General features: G+C 32.5%; 1 protein-coding gene across 3 annotated transcripts in view; it reads right to left on the bottom strand.

Moving 5' to 3' along the window:
* The window catches only part of KCNU1 (potassium calcium-activated channel subfamily U member 1), a 281,023-nt gene that overhangs the window by 220,361 nt on the left and 40,524 nt on the right, over positions 1-20,138 (bottom strand). For all 3 annotated transcript variants that reach the window (XM_031950682.1, XM_031950683.1, XM_031950684.1), the window contains exon 4: positions 2,096-2,186. In XM_031950682.1, coding sequence (XP_031806542.1) covers positions 2,096-2,186 — 91 coding nt within the window. The remainder of the gene's footprint in view (positions 1-2,095; positions 2,187-20,138) is intronic.

The raw sequence follows: 20,138 nt of genomic DNA, 5'->3' as shown, positions 1-20,138 counted from the left end.
TGGGTGGTACAGTGGATAGAGTGCCAGGCTTAAGATAAGAAAGAGTTAATTTCCTGAGATATTCTTGCTTCAGACATTTACAAGATGTGTGACACTGGGAAAGTCATTTACCTCTGTTTACCTTAGTTTCCTAGAGAAAGTAATGGCAAATCATTTCAGCATATTTGCCAAAAAAACTCCTGATGGCATCATAAAGCGTTGGATATAAACTGAAATTACTGAACAATAACTGCTTTTTTGCAGAAACAGGTAACTATAGATGTGGAGCAATTCACAGAAAAGCTATATATGAGCTGTTAGTTAGGTGTTCTAACTATACACTCTCAGCCTCCCAATTGGTCCCCTGTTGTTTATTTTATTTTTTGTTATAAAGGAGTCTTCCCTGGTAGAAATTGAGGTGAAGGATACAATAGAAAATGTAGATGAGATAAAAATGAAAAAAATTGCTAAAATGCATTTACAAAAACAATGACAGTGACATTTAGACTGCTAAATGTTTATTTTCCTTCTGGGGAACTTTCAAGCTTACATAATAGAATTATCAAATGGGATTTTTGTTAATTCTCTACAGAGCAAAAATGAAACTCATTGTAATGCTAGGACGCTGTCTATCTAGAGAGATTAAGTTCCTTTCCTTTTCAAGGCAAGGACAAACCATGTGGTGATTCAATTTGTCTAGAGGGTTTGCCTGTATTTATATGGAAAGTGAGATTTCCCCAGATTTTAGGAAACTACTTCACTAGCAATTCTTGTTCATTCCCCTTCTGAGGGAAGTACAAACACAGGGTGGCACCATGAGACTATGAGAACATTTTCACTTTAGGACACTAGAGCAATGGGATTCATTGAGTGCTGAGAAGTATTATATTGATTGTTTAAGAAATACTTTGAGTCATTTATCTATTTTTGGTACATTATCTATAGAATATTAAGAATTATTTGCATTGGTTTTACATTTTCTATTGTGCAGAATAAATATCAACTTATGTGCCAAAACAAATAGAACAAAACCCAAAACACACAATAACAAAAGTATCAATACCACCAAATAGCTTATATTAACCAAATATTTTCCCAACAGTGAAATACTTAAGCTGAGATATATTATTTGTTTGTTTTGTTTAGGATCAGAGGGTTATATATTTAGAGATGGAAAGGACCATTAGAAATTATCTGATCTAAATCTTTCTTAACATAAAATGTACATATATACATATATGTGTGTATACCTATATCTATCTATCTATCTATCTAGATATATATCTATCTATCTCTCTCTATATATATATAGATAGATATATGGGGAAAACATTATGATAAGTGATTAATGAAGTGGGAACAATATAGTGTTGAAGGTAAGTAGATCTGGGTTTGAGGAGCTGTTCTAACACTTAAGACACTAAGACAATGCCTTTAAACTTTCTAATCCTTAATTTTCTCACCTTATAAAATGGATATAATGCTAATCTTATCATATATCTCACATGATATTCTCAGGAAAGTTTTCTAGAAATGTGTTATTATCATTAGGAATTAATTATCTAGTTGGGAAACCAACAATGAACCAAGACAACAGGACAAAAAGCATAAAATGATATTAACAGCTCCTTAGAACTATATTGTATAGCTGATAAACCACTTTACTATTTGTTTATAGGAATATGGCTTGAGACCAAAGAGGGATCTTAGATAACATTGAAATCTGTCCTATTATTTTTACAAATAAAGAAACAGAGACTCAGAGAAGTTACTGAAAATAACTTAAAGTTGTGAAAGTCACATACATAATTACTAAGCTTGATCCTCATAACAATTTCAAGGTAAACAAAGTAACCTTTTTAATTCTCAATTTTTCTAAACAGAAAATACATACATGCTATTTGTTGAACAAAAAATGAAATTCTATATCAGCAATTTTTTTTCAAAGTTTGCTAGGTTTGGGGTTGAGTAGATCTACTACTTTAAGAATGAAGCATATTCTGGAAAATATTATGCTTAAATCATCTAAATAGATTTTTCTTTTACAAAAACGGCTCATGTCATGATTGTACTGAAACCTCTATGACAATAATACTCTTTTTAGTATCTTACTTACTCGCAATCCAAAATAAAAGGCAAAGAAAGCATTGAAGAGCAAATCGATAGGAAGAGTTTTGTCTTCAATTCCTGAACAGCTTCCAACAGGACTGGAGGAGAAATGAGAACATGATGCATTCAGACAGGATATTGAAATGCTTTACAAACTATTTATTCATACTACAAAGTGACTCTGAACATGTGTCAATTATCTGGTTATTTTTGAACTCCACATCTAGCCACATCAATGAATGATTAGAATGGAAGTCTAAGAAAGCATTAGATGTAGAGTTAAAAGAGGATGTTTAAATACCGTCTTTACACCTAACAGCTATATGTATTTGAACAAGTCACTGAAAGCATGGCATCTCACTTTCCTATTAAAAAAATGTGTTTGCAATAATTGCATACTACACAATTCATGGAATATTTGTGGAAAGATAAAATATTTGATAAGCTTTAAATTATTACAAAAATACCCATATACATATACCCACATAATTTATATATACATATATCTGGATGTGTATATATGTATTGTTCAGGTACATATACATATATGAATCCATATGCATATACATATTTATAATATGTATACACATATAGATGATGTTTACTGTTTTAAAAGTTATTTTATTAAAAATTTACAACTCATAAATGTCAAAGACTTTTAAATAAATGTGGCATAAATTAAGAAAGGAAGCCAAAACATCCCAGGTTCACACGACTGACTAATACAGTTAATGAGCCCGGTCTTCCTTTTTTTTTTTTTTTTTTTTTTATTTAATAGCCTTTTATTTACAGGTTATATGCATGGGTAACTTTACAGCATTGACAATTGCCAAACCTCTTGTTCCAATTTTTCACCTCTTACCCCCCACCCCCCTCCCCTAGATGGCAGGATGACCAGTAGATGTTAAATATATTAAAATATAAATTAGATACACAATAAGTATACATGACCAAAACGTTATTTTGCTGTACAAAAAGAATCAGACTCTGAAATATTGTACAATTAGCTTGTGAAGGAAATCAAAAATGCAGGTGGGCATAAATATAGGCATTGGGAATTCAATGTAATGGTTTTTAGTCATCTCCCAGAGTTCTTTTTCTGGGCATAGCTAGTTCAGTTCATTACTGCTCCATTAGAAATGATTTGGTTGATCTCGTTGCTGAGGATGGCCAGGTCTATCAGAACTGTTCATCATATAGTATTGTTGTTGAAGTATATAATGATCTCCTGGTTCTGCTCATTTCACTCAGCATCAGTTTGTGTAAGTCTCTCCAGGCCTTTCTGAAATCATCCTGTTGGTCATTTCTTACAGAACAATAATATTCCATAATATTCATATACCACAATTTATTCAGTCATTCTCCAACTGATGGGCATCTACTCAGTTTCCAGTTTCTAGCCACTACAAAGAGGGCTGCCACAAACATTCGTGCACATACAGGTCCCTTTCCCTTCTTTATAATCTCTTTGGGATATAAGCCCAATAGTAACACTGCTGGATCAAAGGGTATGCACAGTTTGATAACTTTTTGAGCATAGTTCCAAACTACTCTCCAGAATGGTTGGATTCATTCACAACTCCACCAACAATGCATCAATGTCCCAGTTTTCCCACATCCCCTCCAACAATCAAGTGAAAATGTTTCTAATGAGTGCTTTAAGATACACATGACATGCTCAAATTCATAGTATGCCAGTATCAAAAACAATCTTGGAGATAACCGTGTACAATGTTTCATTCCCCTCGTTATATTTATTTTTGTCAATTATTTTGACACATTTTGCTTTGATAAAAAACACTTCTCCCATAATACCCCACATTATCTTCTCCTATGAGGAGAATGTGAGCCAAATCACCTAATACAGAGTTTGTGACAGTACATATAACCTTCCGTTTTTGGAGTTCACTATTTGTTAACACAGATGATTTAAATTTTAGCTTTGCTAGTTTGATATAGTACTGTCTAATTGTCTTCCTTAATTTGAAGACTCAGATTTCTATATCTAATCCCACTCTCTCTCCTTAACTCTAATAGATCATCAACTATCTGTACAATTTCAAAAAATATTTTATTGGAATTTAAAATGTACAAAACTGAACTTTTGGTCTTTGCCCCTACCCTAAATGTATGGGTATTGAATTTCTTTTTGACAGGACTATTTTTGTCAGTCCCCACAGTCTAGTGTTGTTTGTGCTTCATTTTAAAAAAGGATCAAAGTCATCACAAGGGTGATGTTCTGACATGTGTGTGAATTGAATGCAAGTGATAGAGACAGTTCTGGAATCATTTTCTGCTCTTTATTATACCTCACTGCCCCCTGCTCCCTTTCATATCAAAACAGTGGTCAATTCATTGATTTTATCAAAGTTATTGGTATTACTTATTTTTTTTTCTTTACTCGTAGAGCCCCCACTTTACCTCAAGACCTCATTGCCTTTTAAAAAGAATTGATCAATTTTATGCTTCATTTCTCAATATGTCCCTACTCCTCAAAACTTGTATCAAAAATTATTTTTTAATGTCTTATCCTACATTTTTCTCCTTTTTGAATAGCATTTTATTTTTCTATTATTTAAAGACAATTTTAACATTACTTTTAAAATGAATTATAAATTTTCTCCTGCCCTAGTCCCCAAGATAGTAAGCAATTTGATATGTTATATATGTACAATCATGTAAATATATTTATATATTAGCTATATTGTGAAAGAGGAAACAAAGCAAAAGAAATAAACTATAAAAATAAAGTAAAATGATATGCTCCAATCTGAATTCACTTTCTGTGTGTTTGTATAGTATTTTCCCATCACAAGCCATTTGAAATTGTCTTGGGTCACTGTATTACTGTGAAGAACTAAGTTGATCATTGACAATTTTGCTGTTACTATGTACAATATAGAGTAAACAATTTTTAAAAATACTATTCAATAAAGTAATCAGCACATCAAAAGTCTATGATATTGTGTGCATTATTCTTCACTAGCCATTCCCTATACAAATGAAATCCCCAATCCAATCATAAAATATTTCAGTTATTTATATGTATGAAGAATAGCTTCTCCAGATAATTTCAGTTCCTTTAGTTTATTACTGAAAAAAAAAGACACACAAAACAACCAAAACAAAATCCCCACATCCTTTTCTCAGGATTACAGGATGAAAGGGAGGAGGGAGAGAAAGAAGTTCAATATATGTATTTGTGCTATGGATCTAAAGAATCTTCTTTTCTGGATATTGCAGGAAAAGAGGAAGATTCCCTCATTCTGGTTATTTTAAGACATAGTCTATGAAAAGAGGTTACTGTTATCCATGTTATAGGGAAATTAGAATGTTTTCTCCCGGAAGTAGGGTGTTTACATTTTAGGTGATCTAGAAATGTTCAACAAAGCTCTTCCATCCTCCTTTTTGGTTATTATTGTTTAGTCATATCCAACTATTTAGTAACTCCTTTTGAGCTTTTCTAGGCAGAGATACAGAAATGGTTTGCAATTTACTTCAGTTCATTTTACAGAAGAGGAAACTGAAGTACACAGGATTAAGTGACTTGCCTAGGGTCACACAGCTAGTAAGTGTCTAATGCCATATTTGACCTCAGATATTTCTAACTCCAGAACTGGTGCTGTTTCCACTATACCACCTAATTACTTCTGTTACATTAGTAATAACTGGAGAATTTCTTCAAAAGGTTGTTCACGTTTTCTTTTTCTTCTCTGTAAAATCATTTCTTCATATGACTTGACAATTATGACTTGGGAGAATGATTCTTATCCCCAAAAGATTTTTCAAATATTCATGTATTTTTCAAGTCAAAATTTTCCTCAGATATCTTTGAAGTCAACTTTTTCTCATCAGTACTTTCAATTCTTCAATCTGTTTTTCTAGGCCAAAGTTTTAAATATTATACAATAAAAACTACCTATTTTGCTATTAGCTTGTTATATTTTCTTCTGTTCCTTATATAAATATTAATTCTTCTACACCCTATGATTTTTATCATAAGACTTTTTTCTCCTTGAATTTTTGTACTTTTTATATTTAACTCATTCTTCCATTTGGAATTAATTGTGCTATATGGTATAAATTATTTGTCTAAAGCTATTTTCTGTCTATCATACTGTAGAAACCTTTTCAGTCTGAAACTCCATCCATCCCTGGATCATTTCACAGGTTGGAAATGGCTGTCTCTTTATCCTTTCTCTCAGTTTAGGTGGTTCATTTTAATATCTATAAATTTAAGGGAGTGAACTAGGAAAATTATATCTTTATTGCTCTCCAGACTGCATTGATGATATGTTCACAGAACTTTCTTTATACCACTTGGGAGTCAGGTACCTTCATCTTCCCTCCCCCTTTCTCCAGATTTCTTTTATATGTTTTCTTACTTTATTAAAACTTAAGGTTCTTCTTTACCCTTGTATTTACATTCTTAGCACTTAGCATACTCGATCATACTCTTAGTAAATGTTTACTTCAATTAACTTGAAACTTTTTTTTTTCTGTGTACTTCTCATTAAATATCTTTTCAATAATTTATGTTCTTTACTTTATTAGATACTGGCCTTCTTTATATGTTTCCTTATTGCATTCTCTTACTACTATATTCCTATGGTATACTTGTCCCATTTCAAACATAACCAGGTACTTTTGATAATTGCTTTATGAAATAATTTGAGATTCAGTAATGTTCATCACCACTTTTACTTTTTTTCATAATTTCCCTTGAAATTCTTGCTGCTTTGTTCTTTAATGTAAATTTTTATATCTGTGAACTAATTAATTAGTATCAAGTTGTTAATATTTTGGGCATGGAAAAGCCTCAGAAATAATTCCAATTAATTTTCTTTTGGTTTTGCTTTTGAGTCATTTTTTTCAGTCTAACAAGTCTCTATTATCTCCTTTGGGGTTTTCTTGGCAAAGCTACTGGAGTGGTTTGCCATTTCCTTCTCCAGCTCCAATTATTTAGGTCATCCTTCATTTCCATAAAAATTATTTTATAATTCTAATTATATAATTCCTTTGTATGTGGTTTAGTAGGATAAATCCCAACTACTTTATATGTTATGTAATAATTTCCTATTTATTTTATTTTACTAGTTTTTTTCCTTGCTATGCTTTTTGGTACTGTAAAACAATATCAATGTTTTATAAAATTTTTAATGCTGTTGCTTTAATGAAGCAATTAATTGCTTTGATTAGTTTTTTAAAATCAATTTTCTGAGGGTTTCTTAGTAAGTAGTACTTGCAAAAACAAATATTTTGTCTTTTGTTGCTAATAGTTATTCTCTTAATTTTTTATTCTCATTGCTATAGCTATCATTTAAAATATTATATAAAATAGTAATAAATGTAGTGGATATTCTTGAGTTATTTCTGATTTTATTGTGAAAATTAAAATAATGTTGCTTTTTGATTTTAAGCAAATGTTTTTGATCAATTGAAGAAAAGCACAATACTTGCCTCATGGAAGATACTTAAAAAATGTTTACAGACTGAAAAAAATAATTGTTCCAAGATATCCTTGTGTTCCAAATGTTTTTCTCCCTCCTTACCCCACCCCTTTCCCTAGACAGCAAGTAATCCAATATATGTTAAATATGTGCAATTCTTCTCTACACATTTCCACATTTATCATGTTGCACAACAAAAATCAGATCAAAAAGGAAAAAATAAAACAAAAAAGCAAACAAACAACAAAAAGATGAAAATACTATGTTGTGATTCACATTCAGTCCCCACAGTCCTCTTTCTGGTTATAGATGGCTCTCTCCATCCCAAATCTATTGGAATTGACTTGAATCACCTCACTGTTGAAAAGAGTCAAGTCCATCAGAATTGATCATTCATAATCTTGTTGTTGTGTACAATGTTCTTTTGATTCTACTCAGCATCAGTTTATGTAAGTCCAAGTCTTTCTAAAATCATTCTGGTGATAATTTCTTATAAAACAATAATATTCCATAACATCCATATACTCTAACTTATTCACCATTCTCCATCTGAGGGGCCTGCACTCAATTTCCAGTTTCTTGCCAGTACAAAAAGGGCTGCTACAAACATTTTTGCACATGTGGGTTCTTTTATTGCCTTGATGCTTGATCCTTTTATGTGATATTTTGTTGAGTTCTTATTTTTAATGAATTTTGAAATTTTCATTGCAGAATTCAGATCATTAACATTCAAGGTTATGTTTTAAATTTCCTCTAACACTTTTTGTTATATTCTTTAAAAAATATGAATCTTGAATGTTAGAGGAAAATCCTATGTAAGGGATTGTGTTCAAACTGTCATTCTCTATAATCTTAAAGTTAAAAGAAATTAACTAAAATAAATAAAAGCAACAAACCAAGAGGGAGGAAAAAAGTATTCATAATAGAGGCAATTTTGCAGAAAATTAGCAGAAAATTGTGATACCATATTCTTCTAAGAAATGATGAGCAGAATATATTCAGAAATGAACTGATACAAATGCAAGTGAGGCGAACCAGGCAAACATTATGACATCATGGGCCATACTATCCAAGACGTTTTCTTGGAATAGATAGTGGGGTACTTTGGTATTTTCTTCTCTTGCTCATCATGAAGAAACTGAGGCAAACAGGGTTAAATGACTTACATGGAAGGTCACACAGCCAGTAAAAATCTTAGGCCAAATTTGAACTCAGGTATTTTGAAATTTTCACTGGAGAGTTCAGCTGACTCCAGACCTGTAGCTGCCATCTCCAAAAATGAAAAAAGAGCCCTCAATATACCAAATAAATATATGTTTTATCAGTGTATGGCATTCAGAATCAAGAAACTCTCACCTCCAATGAAAATTATAGCACATCTGTGCTTAAGTACTAAAACTGCAGTGGCTTCTTAAGGCTCAGAAATGACAGTGGAATGTAGTACTAAAGAAATTCAACAAAATAATACAAATAGAAAGCCAATCTCTAATAAAACCGAGAGAAAATTTTATTGGAGAAGTTTTTGACAAAGACTACATGGAAACAATTGGATAAAAGCTTCTATTGAATTTAGTCAACAAACATTTATTAAGAGTTTACTCTGTTAGTTTACCTCACAGACCTGTGGAGGAGGAAGGAATTTGTGACCAAAGAAGAACTAGAAATCAATAGTGATCACAAAATAGATAATTTTGATTATATTAAGCTAAAAAGTTTTTGTACAAACAAAACTAATGCGGACAAGATTAGAAGGGAAGCAATAAACATTTTTACATCAAAAGAATTTGATAAAAACCTCATTTCTAAAATATATAGAGAATTGACTCAAATTTATAATAGTTCAAGCCATTCTCCAATTGATAAATGATTAAAGGATATGAACAGACAATTTTCAGATGAAGAAATTGAAACTATTTGTAGTCACATGAAAACGTGCTCCCAATCACTATTGATTTGAGAAATGCAAACTAAGACAACTCTGAGATACCACTACACACCTGTCAGATTGACTAAGATGACAGGAAAAGATAATAATGAATGTTGGAGGGATGTGGGAAAACAGGGACACTGATACATTGTTTTTGGAACTTTGAACAGATCCAACCATTCTGGAGAGCAGTTTGGAACTTTGCTCAAAAAGTTATCAAACTGTGCATACCCTTTGACCCAGCAGTGTTTCTACTTGGATTATATCCCAAAGAGATCTTAAAGGAAGGAAAGGGATCCACATGTACAAAAATGTTTGTGGCAGCCCTCTTTGTAGTGGCTAGAAACTGCAAACTGAGTGGATGCCCATCAGTTGGAGAATTTATTCAGATAAATTATGGTATATGAATGTTATAGAATATTATTGTTCTATAAGAAATGACCAACATGATGATTTCAGAAAGGCCTGGAGAGACTCACATGAATTGATACTAATTGAAATGAACAGAATCAGGAGATCATTATACATGACAACAAGAAGACCATACGATGATCAATTCTGATGGGATGTGGCTCTCTTCAACACTGAAATGATTCAAACTAGTTCCAGTTGTTCAGTAATGAAGAGAGCCATCTACACTCAGAGAAAACTATGGGAACTAAGTGTGAACCACAGCATAGCATTCTTACTCTTTCTGTTTTCCTTCTCAGATTTTTTTTTCTTTCTAGATCCAATTTTTCTTGTGGAGCAAGATAACTGTATAAATATGTATGCATATATTGGATTAATATATATTTTAACATTTTTAACATGTATTGGGCTACCTGCATCTAGGGGAGGGAGTGGGGAAGGAGGGGGAAATTTGGAACAGAAGGTTTTGCAAGGGTCAATCTTGAAAAATTACCCATGGATATGTTTTGTAAATAAAAAGCTATAAAAAGGGGGTGAACTCCTTTATATATCTCATAGGAATTGGATCTTAGTTTCATATTGTATCTGATATTTTTTTATCTTGAATATAATGTCCTTCATATAAACAATAAATGCCACAATTCTACCTCCAATTAATGCCTCTCCATTTTCCATCCATACTGAATAGATTTATATATTATTTGGTAGCATGATTTTAAACTTTGCTTTTTTTGAATCATCTTTGGTAAAATCAATTTCTTTCTACTCTTATTTTAATTTTATGAAGGATTTAACTTTTTGATGTGCATTGTTCTTGCATAGAAGTTATTTTTTATTTTTATTTTTCACCCATGTTGCTATTGTTTCACTTGTTGAATTGTATACTATATTTACATATAAAGTTATAATTGTTAGGTTTATGCTTTTTCTTCATTTTAAAATTCATATATTTTATATAACCATACTTTATGTATATATTACAACTCCAGCTTCTTTAACTGTGATTTACCATTCCATGTGGGGTCTTGTAACAGAATGTGGAAATTGTTAAATTATGATTTATTTTCAATAAATATTTGGTTTATATAGCTAATTTTATATTGCTGTATACTTGATGTCATGTAAAAATTTTTTGGGCAAAAAAGTGGAAAAAGTTTTCAAGAAGCCCTGAATAATTAATCTATGATCAAGTGAACCATCCCTTATATAAAAGACTTTTAGAAGATAAAAATAAAACAAATCAGTAAACCTATCCAATGCCGCAATTAAATCTAAATGTAAATACAATACTGCACATGCATCTTTAACTACTTCTGCAAAGTTTAGAATAGGATTCATTTTCTAAGCTTCTTTGTTTTTAGTGCCAACCTTTTTGATTGCTATAGAAACACAACATTCAGTTTCAATTTTTTCATTCATTTCGTTTATAATATTATAATTATAGCATACATTGTTTTTCTGGTTTTACTTTCTTTTTATTACATTTATAGATGTCTTCCCATGGTCCACTGACTAGTTTATAGAAAGTTTGCCTTTCTTTTTATTGAAATTTCATTGATTCATGCTACCTATTTTGTGACAGAGAGCTGAAGGACTTAAGATGCAGAATGAAACATTTTTAGGACATAAGTAATACAGGAATTCATTGTGCTTGACTATGCATATTGTTTCTTAAGACATAGTGATAGCCTATTAATTTATGTATTATAACGTGTTTAACCTTCACCTATAGATGGGCTTCATTACAGTTTTTTTTCCTTGCATGAAAAGACATATCAACATTTTGATGTGTTTGGCACCTTTCTTTCTGATTTTGATTCCATTGGAATATATGAGAATAATTTGGCATTTTTAAACATTTGATCTTATTTACTTGTAATTTCATCTTTACCACTTTTTTGTTTTTGTTATTTTTGCTCTTGTGATGGTGGTGATGATGGTGGTATTGGTGGTGTGTGTATATGCATGCACATGTGTTTATGTGTATGTGTGTTTTCCTCTCTTTGGTAGTTTATGACTAATTTATTTTGTGGGTACTTTATATTTTTGTAGGGAATGCTTCATTGGCTTTAGTTCTTACTTATGGACTTCTATAAAAGGTAGAGATGTGAAAAATTCTAGTCATATCTGGTTTCCCTGAAAACCACTTCTGGAACAAAAGTAAAACATCAACGATCCTTTCTAGAAGTAAGCCTGAAGACTGCTTTAAAGTATTGAAGATAGAACAGGGGTTGCTTTCAAAGATCATATCTGAAGATAGCATTATCCTGTACTTTTAAATGAAACTTGTTAGAACAGAGTAATGAAGAAATTACATGGATTAAAAAAATCCTAAAATACAATCCCAGAGGGAAATTACATGCTATAACTACAAATATGCTACCTAACTATTTTTATAGGTAGATTACTTTCCTTTCCCTTCTTCCCTCCCCAAAGAGAAGAAACCTAGATTAGCCACAAATCTCTAAAAGCTCACTCAAAAATGAAAGGAAAAATAGAAATAAAGAATGAAATTAGAACAAATAAAGGAAGAAGGTATAGCTTACACAAATCAGGCAATAAGCTGATAAGCATTTGTAAAATACCTGTGATGTACCAGGTACCATGCCATGTGCTAAGGATACAAAGAACAGCTGAAGACTCATAGGCTAAATGGGGAAAACAATATTAATTATGTACAAATAATTTGTATGCAATAAAAATGGAAGAAATCAGTAGTAGTAAATAGTAAGGTGCATTAGGTAAGACTTCTCATAGAAAATGAGATTTTGGCTGGAACTTGAAAGAAGACAGGGAAAGCAGGGAAGCCAGAAGGCAAAGAAGAGTTGGGAAAGTATTTCTGGCAATGGAGGATAGTCAGAGAAATTGCCTGGATCTGGGAAATTATGTGTCTTGTTTGGGTAACAGCAAGAAAACCAGTGTCACTGAATTTCAAGATACATAACAGATGAGAAGAGGAGCAGGAGAATACAGTTTAAGAAGACTAGAAAAATTGAAGGAAATCAAGTTGTGAAGGTCTTTAACAGATGGAGGATTTTGTATTTGATCCTAGAGGTGACAGAAAGCCAATGGATTATACTGGAGAGGAGGTGAGAAATTTTTCAGTATGTAACAGATATCCTGGGGAAAAAAAAAAACAGAATGGAGCAAACTAATCCAAAGTTCAGTGATACAATTAGAAACAAAAAGGCAAAGTGAAAAGATTGAAACATTAAAAGAATACGTGACATACCCTATTTCAAATTGTTACATAAAGGAGAATTTAAGTGTCATGCCAAATTCAGTAGCCTTTTCCACATGACTTGAATAACTTTAGTATATCTTTAAAAATGAATTCAGTTTTTAGGAAAGTTTGTCATCTGTGCATTCTTTGAGGAAAGATGCAAATCAATCCTCATTCTGACCTAAGTCTGGGTACTAGGATGGGGAGTAGAGAGACTACATGAAGACAAAGAGAAATAACAGAGAATATTTTTGTCTTGAGAGTTTGAATGCTATAACTATCAAGGAGAAAATTTAATGAGATGTTTCCTGAGAGAAAAAGTCTAATTCTTACAAAATACATTAAGGGAATTCTGGAGAAGAAATTTTTAACTGGCATCCTGTGAACTGGATCATTAAAGGTTAGTCTTTGATCTTTCTCTCTTTGATCCATTGGAAATAATATGCCATTGTTTTGTTTGTTATACAGGTAATAAATTGTAAAACAAGTAACCCTGGATTTTGTTTTTAACCTATTTATTTATTTATTTTAATAATTAAAACTTTTTATTGACAGAACCCATGCTTGGATGATTTTTTACAACATTATCCTTTGTACTCACTTCTGTTCCGATTTTTCCCTCCCACCCTCCACCCCCTCCCCCAAATGGCAAGCAGTCCTATACATGTTAAATATGTCATAGTATATCCTGGATACAATATATGTTTGTAGAACCAAACAGTTCTCTTGTTGCACAGGAAGAATTGGATTCTGAAGGTAAAAATTACCTGGGAAGAAAAACAAAAATGCAAATAGTTTACATTCATTTCCCAGTGTTCTTTCTTTGGGTGTAGCTGCTTCTGTCCATCACTGATCATTGAAACTGAGTTAGATCTTCTCTTTGTCAAAGAAATCCACTTCCATCAGAATACATCCTCATACAGTATCACTGTTGAAGTATATCAAGAGATCATTATCTCTTGGCTCTGCTCACTTCACTTAGCATCAGTTCATGTAAGTCTTTCCAAGCCTCTCTGTATTCATCCTGCTGGTCATTTCTTACAGAACAATAATATTCTATAACATTCATATACCACAATTTACCCAACCATTCTCCAATTGATGGGCATCCATTCCTTTTCTAGTTTCTGGCCACTACAAACAGAGCTGCCACAAACATTTTGGCACAAACAGATCCCTTTCCTTTCTTTAGTATCTCTTTGGGATATAAGCCCAGTAGTAACATTACTTTATCAAAGGATATGCATAGTGTGATAACTTTTTAACCCTGGATTTTTTAAAGTATATGATAATAAGGAGTTTGATATTTTAAAAGTAACCTGGCCAGTGGAGGCCAACTTATTGGGAACTTATATAGGATGCTCTGCCTGCTAGAAGTAGGAGAAGATGCTTGACAAATCTACTCCAGAAATTTTGATGACATTTAATGGAGAAGCCCTTTTCATTATTCAGGACAGGACATTTTTAAAATCTTTTCACCTATTTCATTCTATTGGACATTCCATATAATATGAAATGGGTGAAATCTTATGGGGAAAGAGACTAATCCATTTTATTTTAATTTTAAGAATATCTAATATAGCACAAACTGGGGACAGGTCATAGCTAATTGATTAAATAATTAAATACATTTTGCATTAGAACATGATCCTTGATTGCCTTAGAATCCATGATCAGAAAAATAAAAATGAGACAGTAGCTATTAAAGAGGAATGAGAAAGAATAGTAGATAGAAGGCTAGATTTGAAAACATAGAAAACTGAGTTCAAATCCATCCTGAGACACTTAAAACTGTTTAATCTTGATTAAGTTATTTAGCCTCTTTCTGCATACATTTTCTCATCTAAAAATGAAGATAATAATAGCATCTACCTTCCAGGATTGTGGGAATAAATGGAGTAATGTTTGCAAGGTGCTTTACAAATGTTAAAGGTATAAATACTGAAAAAAGAGAAGTTGAAAACACATTCACACATTCATAGTGCAAATGTATAGTGCAAAAAGATTGCACTATATACATATATATATCCATGACATACACCCTCATACACACACTCAAAGGGCTTGGTGTGGAAATCCATTAGTGTAGTGTAGAAATACATTAAGGAAGTCAGCAGCTAGGAAGTACAAGAAGATTGGACACTGTATTTCTAGTCTAGAAGATCTCAATTCAAATCCTGCTTTAGACATCTATCAGCTGTCTCTAAAACAGGAATAATAATAGAACCTGCCTTAGAGAGGTGTTGTAAGGAATGAAATAACGGTTAAAGTGGTTCATGAATCCTAAAATGCTATATAAATGCCAACTATTATAATCATAGACTAAGAGAGGAAAGAAGCAGGGGGTTGAGAAAGGAGAGATTTGGGAAAGGAATGGTCACAACTATGAGAAGGTGGAGTTAAAAAGAGCACAAATGAGACCCAGTGATCTTTGTCCAAGTTGGGTGAAGAAAGGGAGGATAATGGAAGATAAGCAGACAATTCCAGTTAGAAATATTCATGTTTTCTTGTTCCTTTTTTTGCCCAGTTTCTTTTTCTTTGTTAATGGAAAGATAATGATAAAAAAAAAAAAAAGAAGTAACACTGTAATAGGTTCAGATGTAGTGAATATGTATATATTAGTGTGTGAAGACCACGTATTTTAAAATCAGCCAGAGTCAGGAATTCAGGTTAGGGGAAAATCGTCAATCTTTATTCTCAGTGAAGAAAGATCGGAGGTGGAAGAGAATGGGCGATAGCAATGTGTGCAGCTGAGTCAAGAAGCTAGCTAGACCAGCAGCCACATGACCAGCAGCCACGAGCATAGAACCCAGGCTCAATCTCTCCCAGCCTCTCTTCCTGTCTCTCTGCCTCCACCCACCAAAGTCGTCATTTCCTATACAACACATCAGGACTTGCACAGAGAGTGGGAGGGGGCTATTCTTTATCCAAGCATGTATATTAATAGAGTATAGTCCAATTACTATTTAGCCTCACGGGCTTGGGACCTCAGTGCATCAACTCAAGCCTCAGACCATTACATTAGTGAATATATTAATGAAATTTACTTGATTACAAAATTATAATAAAAGCCTTATATTTGAGATTAGAGTTAGTGGATAGTGTGAGAGATTATAAAAGAAGACAGAAAACACTGATAAAACATTTAATTATGCAATAGAAAAGAAGTTTATAAAGACACAAAGGCAATTTTATTAGTATTTTATTAAATTTCAAATATGCTAAAAACTTTTATATTTGTTAGTATTAAAAATATAGGTTTTGATAATTTAAAATTTTATTTTGTTTTTTTTAATTCTCCTATTACAATGTCTCAGCATCTACATAATCTATGAAAGAAAACAGTCCCATGGCCAGCTTCTGCTTTACTTAAGGCAGAGTTGGGCCCTTCCTGGATCAAACTAACCCATGGCTTCAAATACTTTGACAGCTTTGTCTTATTGTGATGATCTGTGTTCTAACCTCTCATACTAGCAATATCTTTGAATATCACTAATCAAGGATAAAATGTTCAAATGAGCAGGCCTGTTATTATATTTCTGTCCCATCTCTATATTATTCCCTTTTTTAGATCTTAACATCATGTGTAATGGGAATCGTTCCATGCCCCAAATAATGGGATTTCATCTTAGTTTCAACCTTTAGTAGCAGTTGTCTCAGTTCTAGAGGCCATATTATCCTATCTCTCTCTCTTTATGTCTACTTTGTCACGCTAGGTGATGGCTGCCCTTGATAGTTTATATATCTCTTCTGCTGGGATAGGGCAATCCAGATTGGTAAAACCCTTCTTCAGATTAAGTAGTGTATTCATTTGAAAATTCCCCACAGAAGAAACCCACCACAAAAATGTATCTACTTTTTGAAGACTATAGTTTAATTATACACTTTCCTCATCTCAATTTTCCATTCATTGACTTTTATCCTAGTCTTCCACAGCTCCATCTCCTCCCCTCCCTCCATTACTGAGTGACTAAATTAAATATTGTCTCTTCACTGTTCATGGATGAATTTTTGGGGAGTTCATCACCACCACTTCTCTGTTTCTTTTCCTTTCTTCGTAATACAACTTCAAATTTGCCACCAGTTTCTTCCACAACTATTTGCCCGACATCCATTGCTGATTCACTTACAGTGAATAAGACATTTAGTATAGGCACTATTTTTCTCTTCCAGATTTTTTAAGCTCCTTGTAAGTTTTTAAGTATTAAGTTTCTTTTATGCCTTGATGACACTACTTTATTTTTTCCCTTTTATTCTCTATATTATTCTCCAATTGCACCTTTTAAAAACAACAACAATAAATTCATACATAAGAAAATCGGTTCCATTAATATTTTTGTATAATTGTACTTATTTTAATTTCTTGTGTTTCTGTTTTTATTGTCTTTCTAAACCAAATAATCTGCCCATCTCTCTTTTTTAATTTCTGCAGCAATGACTGAAACAGCTCTTATTAAATACCTTTCTTTCTCTCTGTATCTGGATTTTTCTGTCTTTCTGTCTGTTTCCCCCTCTCCCTTGCTCCGTTCTTCCCTCCCTCTATCTTGCTATCTCATTTTTAGTTTTGTAGGATTTATTTTTCTGTATTGTTTCTTGAGCTCCTTTGCTTTTTTGGAACATACATTTTCTCTATGATTAGATTTTCTCCCATGATTATTCATGATAATGGAATTGCACTATATTATTCAAATTGCTTTGCTTATGCTTTCATATTCGAAGGTTTTTTTTCCCTGTGAAATATGTTTGTTTTGGAAATTATTATTATTATTATTATTACTGGAGGTTAAGTGCATTTACTCAATCAAGTCTTTTCATCTTTATTCAGAATATTAAAATAATTTTCTTACATTATTTTTGGTTTATTAAAAACCAAATGCCATTATTCTAGGAGACCTACAGTGTTTTAGTAAACTCTCTTAATACTGTCATCATGGCAATGTGTTGCTATAATATCTTGAATCTTTCTTCTAAATTTCTCTTCACTTTTAATAATTGTATCCAAATTTGATATTATTAAAGGATATTTGATTTGCAGTCAAAGAACTTGGATTCAAATTCTTTCTTTGCCATTTAGCAGCTGTGTGACCTCAAGCAAGTGACATCTCTGAGTCCCATGATCCTCATTTATAAAATTCAGAGAATTCAATTGAATGGTCTCTCAGAGGTTCTGTTTCTTATAGAAATTATTTTTGTTCTATCCTGTGTAACACTTTGTGACCTTATCTGAGGTTTTCATAGCAGAAATATTTGACTGCTTTGCCATTTCCTTCCCAAGCTCATTTTACAGAGAAGGAAACTGAGAAAAATAGGGTTAAGTGACTTGCCCAGTGTCACACAACTAGTAAATGTCTGAGGCCAGATTTGAACTCAAGTCAGGGTCTCAATTTTCCTTTTTTAAATTGTTTAATGTTCTTTTCCCTCTCTGCCTGCATTACCACTTTTTTTCTCTTTTCCAGGCATGCACACTTTTCTTCAACTGACTGCAGAATCATTATACATCCATATCTGTTAATGTCCCTGCTATGTTTCCACTCTAAGAATATTAGCCTGCCCCAAGATAAGCTGAACACCTGAAATCTCATCACCATGCAGTTATAATGAACTTTTGATATTCAACACCATTACAGCTCCCTTAGTTGCTTCTCCTCTCTAATTGGAGAGCTAGAAGGAAGAGCAATAAACTTCTTCCATATAAAGGACTCCGAATTTTCCAAGTAATATTGCATTTTCCACCAGTGTCTCTTTGGTTTTAGTTCCAAGAATATCTTGTCCAACAGCTGATACTCTGTTATAATCTTCCATTTTCTATTACCTCTTTTCAGTTTCCTTGCATGTACTATCTTTCACTGTTAGATTCTAAGCTTACTTACAGAGAGGCAGATCTTTGTTGGTTTCCTTCCTTCCTTCGTTCTTTTCTTCTTTCCTTCTTTCCTTCCTTCCTTCCTTCCTTTCTTCCTTCCTTCCTTCTTTCTTTCCTTCCTTCCTTCTTTTCTTCCTTCCTTCCTCCCTCCCTCCTTCCCTTTTTCTTTCTCTTTCTTTCTTTCCTTATCTATTTTCTGTCCCCAGAGCTTAGCACAGAATCTAGTATATAGTAAGGATTTGTAAATGTCAGCTGAATTTGAATACTTAATTTCTTCAGACAAGATATCCTTCAGCCTCCATCACTGGTTGAAAGGGTCTGTGAGTTTGTGTGTACTCATTGCTTCTGGGCTCCTGTTGGTTACATGCTGTGGTGGATGAGTTTTCTCCAAATTTTTACCGGTAGAGGTTTCAATCTTTTGTAAGTATAACTTAGACATGTAGATTTCAGTCATACAATTCTTTGTCTGAGGCTATTGGTTTGTTCAGTATGATTGAAAACAACTTCACCTCATGCTTCTAAATTTTTCTTCCTAATACATGAAACTTACTATTAACAATACCATCTACCTAGATACTTCTGTTTAAGTCCATTTATTGCCTCCCAATTGCCTTGAGCATTAAATATATACTTTTTTACTATTTCTGAATTTCTGAATTTGATTGTGGGATTTTTATGTCTTAATAATTGTTTTTGGTAGGTGCCATGAATTGCCAAGAAAAATTATCTTTCTTTGTATCTCCATCCAACTTTCTTTAAAGGTTTATCATATCTAACTTTTCTAAAACTCTATTCACCTCCTTACCTTCTTTCTTGTTTATTTTGTGGTTAGATTTATTTAATTCTGATAGAGGGAGGTTGAGATCCCCCACTAGAATAGTTTTGCCATCTATTTCTTTTTATAACTTGCGTAACTTCTCTTCTAGTTATGTGGATGATATACCACTTGGTGCATATAAGTTTAGTATTTCATTTAGTATTTCATTATCTATGGCATCCTTTAGCAAAATATAGTTTCTTTTCTTAATTCCTTTAATTTGATCTATTTTTGTTTTTGCTTGGTTTGAAATCAGGATCACCACCTCTACTTTTTTTACTTCAGCTGAAGTATAATAGATTCTGCTCCAGTTGTTTACCTTTACTCTCTATGTATCTCTCTGCTTTAGAAGTGTTCTTGTA

This window comes from Sarcophilus harrisii, chromosome 2, assembly GCF_902635505.1.
Source record: "Sarcophilus harrisii chromosome 2, mSarHar1.11, whole genome shotgun sequence".
Lineage (NCBI taxonomy): Eukaryota > Metazoa > Chordata > Mammalia > Dasyuromorphia > Dasyuridae > Sarcophilus > Sarcophilus harrisii.
The sequence above is the reverse complement of the archived record's forward strand: the minus strand, read 5'-3'. Positions and strand labels throughout refer to the sequence as shown.